The sequence below is a fragment of the Pteropus alecto genome, unplaced genomic scaffold, assembly GCF_000325575.1.
Source record: "Pteropus alecto unplaced genomic scaffold, ASM32557v1 scaffold12, whole genome shotgun sequence".
NCBI classification, from domain to species: domain Eukaryota; kingdom Metazoa; phylum Chordata; class Mammalia; order Chiroptera; family Pteropodidae; genus Pteropus; species Pteropus alecto.
The window spans coordinates 11,721,917-11,734,060 of record NW_006432669.1 but is presented as its reverse complement, the minus strand read 5'-3'; the positions used below and the strand labels follow the sequence as shown (position 1 = coordinate 11,734,060).

The 12,144-nt window shown below is 35.1% G+C and overlaps 1 protein-coding gene across 4 annotated transcripts in view; it reads right to left on the bottom strand.

Annotated features, from left to right (window-relative positions):
* The window catches only part of GRIA4 (glutamate ionotropic receptor AMPA type subunit 4), a 317,944-nt gene that overhangs the window by 30,120 nt on the left and 275,680 nt on the right, over window positions 1-12,144 (bottom strand). For all 4 annotated transcript variants that reach the window (XR_001516487.1, XM_006907524.1, XM_006907522.1 and 1 more), the window contains one exon: window positions 10,087-10,334. Coding sequence is in view for 3 of the 4 variants with exons in the window: in XM_006907524.1 (XP_006907586.1) it covers window positions 10,087-10,334 (248 nt within the window). In the remaining variant the exon portion in view is untranslated. The remainder of the gene's footprint in view (window positions 1-10,086; window positions 10,335-12,144) is intronic.

Here is a 12,144-nt window from a genome sequence, read left to right as displayed (position 1 = left end):
TTCATTCCAAAAAAAATCCAAGCAAGTCCTACATGCATGTGCTTCACTTTTGCTCTTTTATTCCCCCTTTTATATAATCCAATGAATTTTGTCAGATTTAAATGGTACCAAAAGTTCAATGTTGATATTTAATTTTAAAAGTCTGCATATATAGGCATACAAGTCCTGGGTCTGTCTGTAGTTCTGTGGTTTTTACAGAGAAATGCTTTCCTTAAGTGCTTTTCCATTTCACAATGTGGACAAACTGCGATTAAAGCAGTTATTCACTGAAGAAGTGACTTATTTAATACCAAAACTGCACGAGCCCCTATCGAGGTTCTGGGAATGAGTTTTTCCCCAGTCTTATTAAGTATCTGCAACTTAAAAGGGGTATTGGAGAATTCTTTCATTGTTTTGCTAAACAGAGTCCAGGGCACGACTCAGAATCTCAGACTCTCAAAGAGGGAAGAGAATTTAGATGTCAGTGTCACAGTGTGTGAATCCTTTTCACTTCTACTTGAACAACTCTGATTGTTGGGAATCATAGCCAATTGTTCCTCATTTTTTGGTCCAGTTTTAATTATTGTAAAATCCTTCTTTGTGCTGACCTTAAATCTACCTCTGTGTAACTTCTTCAACTTAACAAGAATTTATTTAGTTTTTAATACAAATAAAACATTATAGTTTTTTGAGTTCTGTATGGGTATTTTCAGTATGTCTTGAAGTTATCATTGTTGCCAAAACTGTAGCATGGAAGAATCACAGAAGCTATTCAGTAAGTTTTCAAAGTAAACTGCATTTATATTAAGTTAGTCTTTGTTCTTTTCCCATAAGAGCACTGGAGAAAGTCAGAAGATCTCAGTTTTAGGCTCAGCTGTGGGACTGTGGGCAAGTCACTTAACAACTCTAATTTATAATGCCTTCCTCTAAATCAAAAATGACATCATGAGAGGGTTAAAAGGAGCAAGTAAAAAAAGTATATGTGGAAGTGGTTTGAAAGCTATAATTCTGTACTATTACTAATATTGTTTCATTTAAGTATACTGCTCAGTAGTTTTTAGAGTTCTATATTAAGCCAAATTTAAACATCTCATGAAAGTGAACAAATTAAAAAGAACAGTAATTATATAATATATTATCTGATTCTTAGCCTTATACGATATTATCATTGCTATGTCATTTAATAGACTCTCTCTCTCTAAGCCTATGCCTTCTACTTTTTACTCTGGCAGACAATCTGACAATCTTGAGGTTAGCTTTTCTTGGTTCCTATTTACTTCTATTTACCTCCGACTAGCCTCTAATATAAGCCAAAGGTTAGGCTCCTGATTTAGGACTCTGGATACTTGCTTTCATTTTCAGTTTTCTATTTCTCATGCTTTTTAAAATTAAATTTGCTTTTCATGCTAAAAGCACTAGCAGTGTAGAGCATCTATACTTGCTGATAATGCTTTTATGATTTTTTTTTTTTGTGGTCCTAATTGCAAATACCTGAAAAGAGGGGAGACTAGGGACTGGGGGTCCGATGATGTCTTCTCTTAATTACAATAGTATTCTGGACCTTCTCTTAATTACAGTAGTATTCTGGACCATTCAAAAAGATTGTTCAGAAGCTGCAATTTGTCAGCTCCAGATAAAAACAACTAGGATTCTATGACAGCAGAGGCCTCCTAGGTAGTTCTTGACAGTTTTTATACAATCTTCTGTGTAGTAAAGCAAGAATAGAGAAGGGCCTACATAGTTTTATACTTTCTCTTAAAGTCAGGAGCTGTTTGTGTCACATTTGTTTGACTGACTCCTATTTAATTCGTATTTTGGCTAACTTCCAAATATTTAACACTTAGAGAAAACAGAATTTTAACATTTCTGTAAAAAATTATTCATGTCAATTTCTTCATTGAATACCTCAGGAAAAGAAGTAGGCTAAATCTAATTTATTTCAACATAATGTAATATGACTTTCTATGGTCAGTGGTATTTAAAATGATAAATTTTTCCCACATTTCAGTATTGCATACTTTAAAAGGCAGACTTGATGGTAGGAATATTTTTATGCTTTTAATTTTTCTTATTGTTGAATTGCGTGATATTAGAGGAGCATTTTGAAATGGTTTTACAGAGTTTTTGAAAGTGTATTTCATTCTGTGGATGAGTGCTAACAATATTTTTTAGGTTTTCAGAAAATATGAAAACTGTCCATTTAAAATAAACTACTTTTAATCATGAAAAAGACTTTTCTGATATTAAGGAGGATAAACAATGTGTTCACAGTATTTATAACTTGTTAGCATAATTATTACTTACAAAATATTCTCATAATCAATATAATTCTTGTTTCTGAGAAGGCTTGGCGCCAGGGCTAGGTGTTTTTGAGAGTCAAATGGTGATTTTCCATTCAGGTGTTGCCAAGTGCATATGATACTGTGCTTATAGCAAAGTAATCTCAAATGTATATTATTTCATTCTGAAAACAAGAGTTACAGGATTGATGGGGGGATAAACATTAAAATAAATAAGCTATAGTTTCTTATTTTCATTTAAATTAATATAGAATACAATTCTAAACCAAGGCCTTTAATATTTTCTAGCTCATTCCAGATGACTACCTAACTATTTTATCTTTCTTTTCTTAAATATGAATCATAAACCAGCCACATCTTGGCTGATATTATTTTTAGAAACAAAAGGACACTAATGTCTAAAGTTGAGTATGAGTGGTTTCCCATATGCTATGCTGAAAAAAATGGATACCTTTTCATTTTTATGGAAAACCATTATTTACTTATGATGTACTAAGCAGATGTTTACCATGAGTATAAAACTGTATTAAAGAGGCATTATATAGAATTCAACATTTAGGAGTATATTATACCTCCACAATAAAGTGAGCTTTATAGCATTTTATTATAAGTTTTGGACTTTCATGGTAAATTTGATTACCACACCCCTTCCAAAGTCCTGTGTGTGTGTATTTGTCTAAAATATTCTTTACATGACATTATTCCAAGTATAAATAGCCCCCTCTTCCCTTTCTTCTGCAATCCCTCTCCACCTTATCTCCACACTCTCAGCTAAGAGGGCCTGGGGCAATTTAGGGTAGGAATCTACTATGCATAATTATAGTGCTTCTCTTGCTTCTGATGAAATGTTCAGAATAGTGAGTTATGATCTCAGAACTGTAGTGGTCCCTTCCTCTGCAGCAGCCTGTGCTGAGGACTCCCAGATTGTCCCTTCCTGGTGTCCCTTCCTGGTGTCCCTTCCTGTAGGAAGGTTAAGTCTGGAGAATAGGATCCTATGCAAATGATGTACAAAAAGTAAAAACAACAACGAAAAAACTCTGATCACATGACCTTGCTGCTGTTCTGAGGATAAATTAACAGCTGCTCCTAAATTAATATAGGCAACTTTATCGTTGTAAAGTTCAAGGCATTTGTTATCTAGAGCAGTCATGGTCTTATAGCCTGAGGTCTATAAGGAAGAAAATTATCTTGAGACATTTTCTTTATTAATTAAGTATTGACAGGGCCAAAAAGCAGCATTATAGCTGTGGTCAAAAGCTATATTATGCAAAGCAGAAACAAAACCTCTTTTGGCGATAATTTTAATATTGGTGTAGAAAATGCTGAGTGTGAGGAAATAGAGGCGAATTCAGTAGAAAAGGAATAGCACTGAAACTTGATACATTCAAATCTACTTTGGCTACTTCTAAGGGTAGGCAAGCTCTGTCCTCCAAGACAAACTCAATGCATACATTAACTCTTTACCTTTGATCTGAATACACATTCCAGTGACATCACAAAATTGTCTTAGTGTCCTTTCCTGTCATGGAAGTGAAGGCTTCTTATGCCATCCGACCTGCCAACTCATATTTGCCAGGCAGCATTGGGGAAGTTGGAAGCCTCACATAGATAATTTCTCTGGTGTAGGGTGTTTGTCCTACTGCTGAGATTTTACAAGTAAGCCGCACACCCATTTGCTGGGTTACTCCAACACACCTGATTCAATATAAGAGCAGAAGCAGCAGCTCTGGGCAGGCACACTAACTAACACCTGTTGCTCTTGCTATTTTCCTAGCTCTAAAAATCCTGGTTCTGTATATTTCCTTTCTATCCCTTCCTTCTACCCCTAAACCTTTTGTTTGGAGATACTTTCAGATGCTTTGCTTTGACTACCTGCACTTTATCTTCTTACTAAGATATCTCAGTTGTGCCTCTTTCTGGATATCAGCATTGCCATTACCCTCAAGTGACGTATCTCTTCTCCAGCCCTGGTGTTTTTAGCTTTAGTTCTGGAGAACTCACATCTGGGTTTCTACCCACCAGCACAGAAAGGGGGATCCAAACACAAAGAACCCTCATGCAATTGCTTTGTTCTTACTTTGTATGTGTCTCCTTTTTAACCTGAGCAGTAATGTTGCAATTGCTTCTGGAAACCGTTCTTTGTAGTGAGATGATCTGTAAAGATGAGTGACATAATATGGAACCTGACAAGCTACTAGACATGTCCCAGGAAAGAACACTTAAATACACTAGTAATGGAGGGATAAATTCATCTACAGCACATTTATCACATATCAGATTGTGAACATTGATCTTAGATACAAGTTTATGTTTCCTAGATATACTTGGCATGTGTAGGTCAAGGCTGCTTGACTCGGTTGGCTGTAGGTTCTGCACTCACTCTACACTCTACATCCCCAGAGTGAACAACTTGAAAACTACATGGTAAATTCTCAGTTGGAACTCAGTAACTATTTGTTGAATGAACTGGCAAATGAATGAAGGAAAATCATATTAGCTTTTTTTTTTTTTGACTAGTGAGAATGCCAAAAATGTACAATACCTGTTAAATCTTAAAGAAATGCAGAAAAATGCAATTTCCCCCCCTTTTCATTGGGAACCATAATTTCAATCATCTTTTAATCATAGGAAAAAGCTTAATGAAAAACCCAGAATTTCAAATGGCAGTGGAAAGTTTTATGTTTCTTACTGTATTCAACATCTAGAAAGGGAAGGATGGAGTGTGTGGATTTTAAAAGGGCTTATTTTCCCCAAGACGCATGTAACATTAATACCTTTACCATGTGACATCTCAGTTTGTGAATGCAAAATACTTGGTATCCACAATAAACGTCAGCATCTCTAATAGCAAAGTGGGTAGGTGTTTAAGCATATCACAGCTAGGAGACTGTGTGTATTGGAGTGTGTATATGCTGAGAGGTGCAAATTGATTAGTGTGTGTGTGTGTGTGTGTGTGTGTGTGTGTGTTTTCTAATTGCTAGCCCGACAGACTATATTCCAAAACACAACTAAGTTATCTGTAGCATCTTTTAATATGGAACCAAAAAATGAAGGATGTTCATAAGCAAAACATACCTCTTTCTGTGATAGTTAAAAAAAAAAAATTTCTCTACGAATATCCTGCAACTCATTTCCAGAAAACAAGTTAAAAGTTTATTCACTTTGAGGCCAAGTGCTGCTCAGGAATATTAAGTACTTAGCTTTAAATTTCTGTACTTTTAAGGTTTTTTAGTGTCTATATTAAGTACTAACAGTTAATTTGTTACTAACATCAAAAATAGACTACAGCTATTTTCACACACAACATTCAGAAAAAAAACTTTCTTTCTAAACCTTCCAAGTACACCTGAACACCTGATGACTGAATGTGACAAGTTTCACGTGGGAAAGTGTTTCCTTGGGGATAATATATTTTTCATACATGAATTTGAATATATTAAATTTAATAAATCTGCCCTAATGAATCTTCCAAAGTGGTATAATTTGGCATATAGAGAACTCTACTTACCCTGATACAGATCTAGGCTTGGGCCAAGTGTCCTATGAGGCCAGTAATTGTGTTAAATACTAAAAGAAAGAGTCCAGTGAAAGATATGCTATTCTAATTTCCGTTCTTAGTACTTCCTCTCCCTGCCACATTACTGCTGTGAGGCTCTGACTTGCCTGTTGTAAACTAAGCATGGTGTGTCCAGTTTCAAAGGATCAGCTCTCGTTGCCATGGGTTCCCGCCACCAGGCATCAGCAAGTCCAATGGACCTCATTTTTTCCAGATCTCAACTATTGATCAAGTTCTTTGGAACTGCTTGCTTTTGAAACTTTTTTTTTTTGGTGACAGAGCATTTGCCTTATTTTAGACACTCTCATAAACATCTTTAGAGAAGGCAAATTTGAATGGAATTTATAAAATGCTATTTTTTTCTAACTTGGCTTCAAACATTAGGAGCAAATATCTAAATTCTTACAAAGACTAGGGGAAATCATCAGATATGACCATCGCTTTGTTCCCCAGAGGTACTTACAGATACTAGATAACATGAGTATCTTTAAAAGGGATATTCTCATCTAACAACTATTTAATAGTAAATCTGTATTAACTAAATTATGATTCAATCTAAACAATCTTTATTAGTTTTATTTATTGCATAGTAAAGTCGAGAGTATAGTAACTAATGTAATATAGATAATATAGTAATGATAATATTTTGATAGTAAAGTACACAACTTTACTGTGCAATAAAGACTGTAATATAGTAGATATTTATACTATAGTAAAGTAGTAAAGTTGATAGTATTGATAGTAAAGTCAAAATAAACATAATTCCTTTTTTTTGTCTAAATTTTACATTCCATTACAATGCCATCTAAAGTGTATATTTTAAAACAACCTTTAAAATTTTTTCGGCCAGAGAAAGTCTTCTCACAACAGTTCTGGAAAAGAGATAGGAAGTAAGGACATGACATTGGTAGTGGTATAAATAGCACTGCACATGTGGAAAGAAGATCCAGGAGAAATACCAAGGTATAGAGATAGTTGAGAGATGATATAAAAAAGAGAGATTTTACCCTTTATCTCACAAGACCTGAAAGTTTTCTTTAGAAGGTAACTTGGAAAAATAAATAACAATGACAGTAAGGTTTAAGTTCTTTCCTTCATTAATATTTATAGTTTACTGGTACTTTTATTTATAATTATTTCCTTTTTTATATATTAGAATCCATAGGTGCTAAATTGAACAGTATCAATATACCTGGTATCATTCTATCATCTAAAAATTGGAGAATCTATGTGCAAGTACAGTAAACCAAAAATTTCTGAACATAGTTATTGGCCTTTTGTAACTGAGAACTGTTAGTAATAGCTCAATGGTTTTAACATTTCGCTGTGCATGCCCAGCAGACACTAGTCTGAAATAAAGTCTCTTTGAACAATAAAGAGCTCTGTATATCATTCTCTGTCTTAAAGATGGGTGCTAGTCATCACTGTTGTAATATTTTTAGCCCAGTCACGGATAATACTCTCTGCGATGATCCTAATTCCATTTGTTTTAAAGTCTGCATTAAAGACCGAAGTGCTGACGTTCCATCCTATCATATATCATACTCTCCCTCTTTCCTGAAGCATTTTGATAAACAGCAAGGCCTAGAAATTTAAAACTCCCTGGACCAATGGAATATTGCTAAGTCATTTGTCTGCATTCTATGGCTCAGTTTACATAGAAGGAGAGATTACTGTTTTCCTTTTTGTAAAGTCTCATGCTGCCTAATGAATCAAAACAGCAGAATTTGTGAGAAAACCATAATTAATGACAATGAAACATACCAGTCTCACTGTATCCATGACTATTAACCTAAAGACCTGGTTAAAAAAGATTGATACCATAGGAAGACAGATGTAGTCTTCACTGAAGAAATAAGGCAGAGATGTTTCAAAGATACTCTTAAAGTGGGAATGTAAGCCCTCTGGATCTTGCTTGCTCTGATGAATGCAGTAATTTTGAATTTGCTTCTACAACCTAAGTCATTTATCAGAAGGTGTCTATTAATCCATCTCTATATTAGTTTGCCTCTTTTGCAACAGAAGGATCCTAGTCTAATAAAGAGAATTTAAGCTTAATGAGCCTCTTGCTTAGCTGGGCTGGGGGTGGAGGACTGAGGAGGTGGGGTTTTAGGGGAATGCTGGTTAGCCTTCAGTGCCCTTCCAACGCTCTGAAAGACAGGACAAAATGACTGTGGTTTTGGCATGCAGGAGCCAGCTTGCTCAGGAAATTGTGGCATGTGTACAACAAAGCACATAAACAAACTCTCCATCCAGGAAGCTGAGTTTAACAATTGCCTCATTAACAAGATCCAGGGGAGGACAGGAAAAGAGGGGGAAGCCAATAGCTGATGATTATACAGTTCTAGACAGATGAAGCCCTTCAGCTTCTCCTCAAACAATCCCTGTAGTGTGGATTTGACAAAGTGGCACATTTAAGGGGGACCTCTCTTGCCATCAATGGGAGTCAGGCGTACCCGTATCCGAGGGCCAAATTCAGTCCCTGGAACTTGACTTTATCAGCAGACACAAGACAGAGGATAAGGCAGCTACATCCACAAAGAATTAATTAAGAGCAAAAACAACACCCAGTGATGTAATCAATAGTCTGAGCACTGATCTACATATATTACCATTGCTTCCTCTCCAATTTCTTTAAAATTATTTACACTAAGGTGCTCTTATAATTACCGATTCTATAGAGATTTATTCGTTAGTTGGCCTTTTTGACATTGCATATTTTGATATTGTATCATACTAAATACACCCTTCAAGACCAAACATCCTAATGCTGGTTTAAGTCTGAACGGTGGAAATCTTTTAAGGAAGAATTTTGTCATGGATAATTTATTAGTTTGGCTTTCTCCCTGCACATTTCTCCAGTTTCACATGGGAGGTATGTTCACATATACCTGACTTCAGAATTGCCAATGTCCACTTCCAAATTATATTCACTGGCTCATTTTATTCTATTTCATTTTAAAATTATCCCTTATGAACATACCATAAAGCCCCTCACTAATTATTAGAGTGTAGCTTGCAAACACAAAGTACTGGTTTAACACAACTTCTCCAGCAATAACATTTGTTTCTTATATCTGCTTTAACCCCACCCCCACCCAACACACATACCCAAAGCACATTGCAGTTCCCTTTTTGAAACAAATAAAAACAATCGTTCCTGCTGAAAAATAGTACCTGTCTCATTACCTTCATTTTTCAAAGGCTTACCAGAGACATCGTTTTTCAAGACCAGGTTCTTGGTTAAGTCCTTTAGCAAAGATTCTGATTTCTTCTTGAATCTGTGCTTTATACGAATCTCTCCTAAGCCGCACTGAGACCAGAGTTATCTGTCAGTCATCACTTTTGACTCTGGCTTTGTTCTAGCCCCAGCAATTCAACAGAAGCCTTTATTGCTTAAGGAAAATAGGAAATTCTGCCTCCTGGACATAAACATGTGAATTTTCTATGTCCAGGACCAAAAGGGTGAAAAGGGCAGATTTTACTAACATTTCCCTAAGAATGAAAGTCTCACTTTTAACACATGTGGATTTTCCACATGTGTAATGCTTCGCACACGCATCACGTTTTAGGGGTCTACGTGTGAAGAGCTTTGGATTACCATTGGGTCTAATTTTACGGATCTTACTTACACCACACCCTCTTAGCAATAAGCGAGAGTGTGACTTGAGTAAGCACCATAAAATCAGAGCCCAGTTTTCTCTCTGATCATGATTGCATTTATAAATAGATGTGATTACAAAGTTAGCACCAATACAACCTCAGGAAAATCTGAAATATAATGATGCCATAATAAATGAAACTTTGAAATGGAAAAAAGAATGGTTTGCTAGGAAGAGGTTGATGTTGTCTTACTCAGAAAATAGTGGGCAGGCATAATTTTAAAAAATAATGATAAAATGTAGAATTATTACTGACATAATGAGAGCGTAGGTTTTAGGAGCCAAAAAAAGGCGATGAGATATAGAAGTATATGCTACCCATATTTTAGGCCCACTGGAAGCAGCTAGTGTTCAACCAGTTTGGTTTTTATATGGCCTTAAAAGATATACATTGACTATGATTAATTACTCTGAAATAAAAAAAAAAAAAAATTACCTGATTGTTGACCAAAAAAAACGTGAAATGGAAAAACAGAAAACAAACAAACATACCATGTACACAAACAAAACAAAATAATTCTCTCGGGGACATCAGGGAAGGTGGAATACTATAACAACACATGTTATATTGTTATACTATTCCACCCACCTTAATGAGGAACCCTTGGGCGTTGCTACTCCATAGCCTTTCGAATCCAGATTTCCTCCCACTTTCATCGTGTCACATGGCTTTCGCTGCTCAATGTATTCATTCATAGTGGATTCCAGGAGAAAGGCAAATTTGCCCTTGGATTTGCGGACACGAGCTACTCCCTCAGCTGTAGTCCTAGTGAACACTGATGGCTCTGCTGATCGCATGTAGGTCCACATCTTTTCATACACTGCTATTTTTGATCTCTGGAGGAAATTAAAATAAATTAAATATAGGAAAGAAGAGAACAACATATTAATATTGACAGAACCAAAATAAGGATAAAGCCTTTCAGTAGCTTTTCATTGCCCTCTAACTCCAATTTGCCCTAATGACGTTATTACTTACTATTTTACAATTGGAAAAGTGCCTTTTACAACTCTTTAAGGAAATCACTGAAATGACATGTAAAAGTGATCTTTGAAAAAGCTGATACCTCTTGTCATAATAATTATCCTACTGAACTGCTCGAAGAACTACTCATTATTTTTAAATGCCTAATGCCATAAAGAGAGCTGAACATTTAAAATCATGTTTTGTATCAACATTCATGGTAAACTTGAAAAGGACCACAGGTAAGATTTAATTTTAGCTTTGTAATATACCTTTTAAATACTGTACTTGAATTTCAACAAATAAAGAGAGTTGTTATATTGTTTTATTTTTATCTTTTTTCATACCTCAAAGTTTTAATGAAAACCATTCTAATAAGATGTATGCAGAAAGTGCAGTCTATATCAAGTCAGTAGTTGAGCACCAAAGGAGAAGAAATCACCAAATATATATAACACAAGAATCAAACTCTAGGTTCACCAAAACATTTTTAGAATTTTCTAACAAAATCTCTAAATAGAACATACATTAAACTTTAAAGAGAAGTGATTCCTGTTTCCCTACTTTATATTTTGGAGAGTTAGTCATTCTAATTCTCTGATTTCAGACAAGAACTTGTTTATTTTTGTCCATTTGGGCTCCACTACATTATTTCCACTACTTACTTTACCCAGATCCTTTTGCTGGTATCTGCATTCATATTAGAATTTTTTCATCCATTTTAAATGTGAAAATATATCCAAATGAACTCATATGTCCCCCAAGGATGTATTTAATAAGATAGAAAAGCCCGACTCCTGTTTGATGTTTGATAATACAATGTCATACACACAGACTTTTATCTGATGCAATTGCATTTGTTCCATAACAAGGTGCTGAAATTATGCAGTTGGATCCAAGTAAAAAATAATAGATACTTCATTCAGACTTAAATCTAGGTATGAGGCCAAATCTTGAGTAGAATGTACATTTTTTATTAGTGACCTCCCCGTTTACCAGAATAGAATCCAATAAGAAGCAGATTCAGGTATCCTAAATACATGGTTTGGGGCAAAAGCAAATTATTCAGGGAGACTAAGAAAAAAGCTGATAAAGTAGTATTCGTAGTATTTTGGTTTCATAAAATGGAAATTTAGTAATCAATGAACCTATATAATAAACAAAACACAGTAAAAGATTTGCATACTTGAACACCAAAAAATGGATATTTTATATTAACGTATATTCAAATGGTGATAAATATCAAGATGGGAAATAGATATACCAGATACACTGTAGTGTCTTATGAAATGTTTTATGTTAGTAACACTTGGGAAAATATCTCTTGACACAGAAATTGTGATGGGTGTGTGTGTTAGGTAATGACAGGTTACTTCTGGCTACGGAAATCCTCCCATTAGGAAATACCATGCCAACATGACAATTTAGTTGCCAAGATTCTATGTGCTTCCAGGACAGAAGAGTATCTAGATTCAGAGCCCTCAAGCATGGGATCCTCTAGGGAGGCTGTGTTGCCAGGCCACATTCATTCCGGCTTTAATAGTTGAGTTCTCTCCCAGAGATCTAACTCTTCCATTTTACAACTTCCAATCTCTGAAAATTATAAATGATCTGGGTCACTTGAATCAGATGGTCCTTAAACACCTATTCTGATAATTTCAATGTAAAGAAGTATTGGTAAAC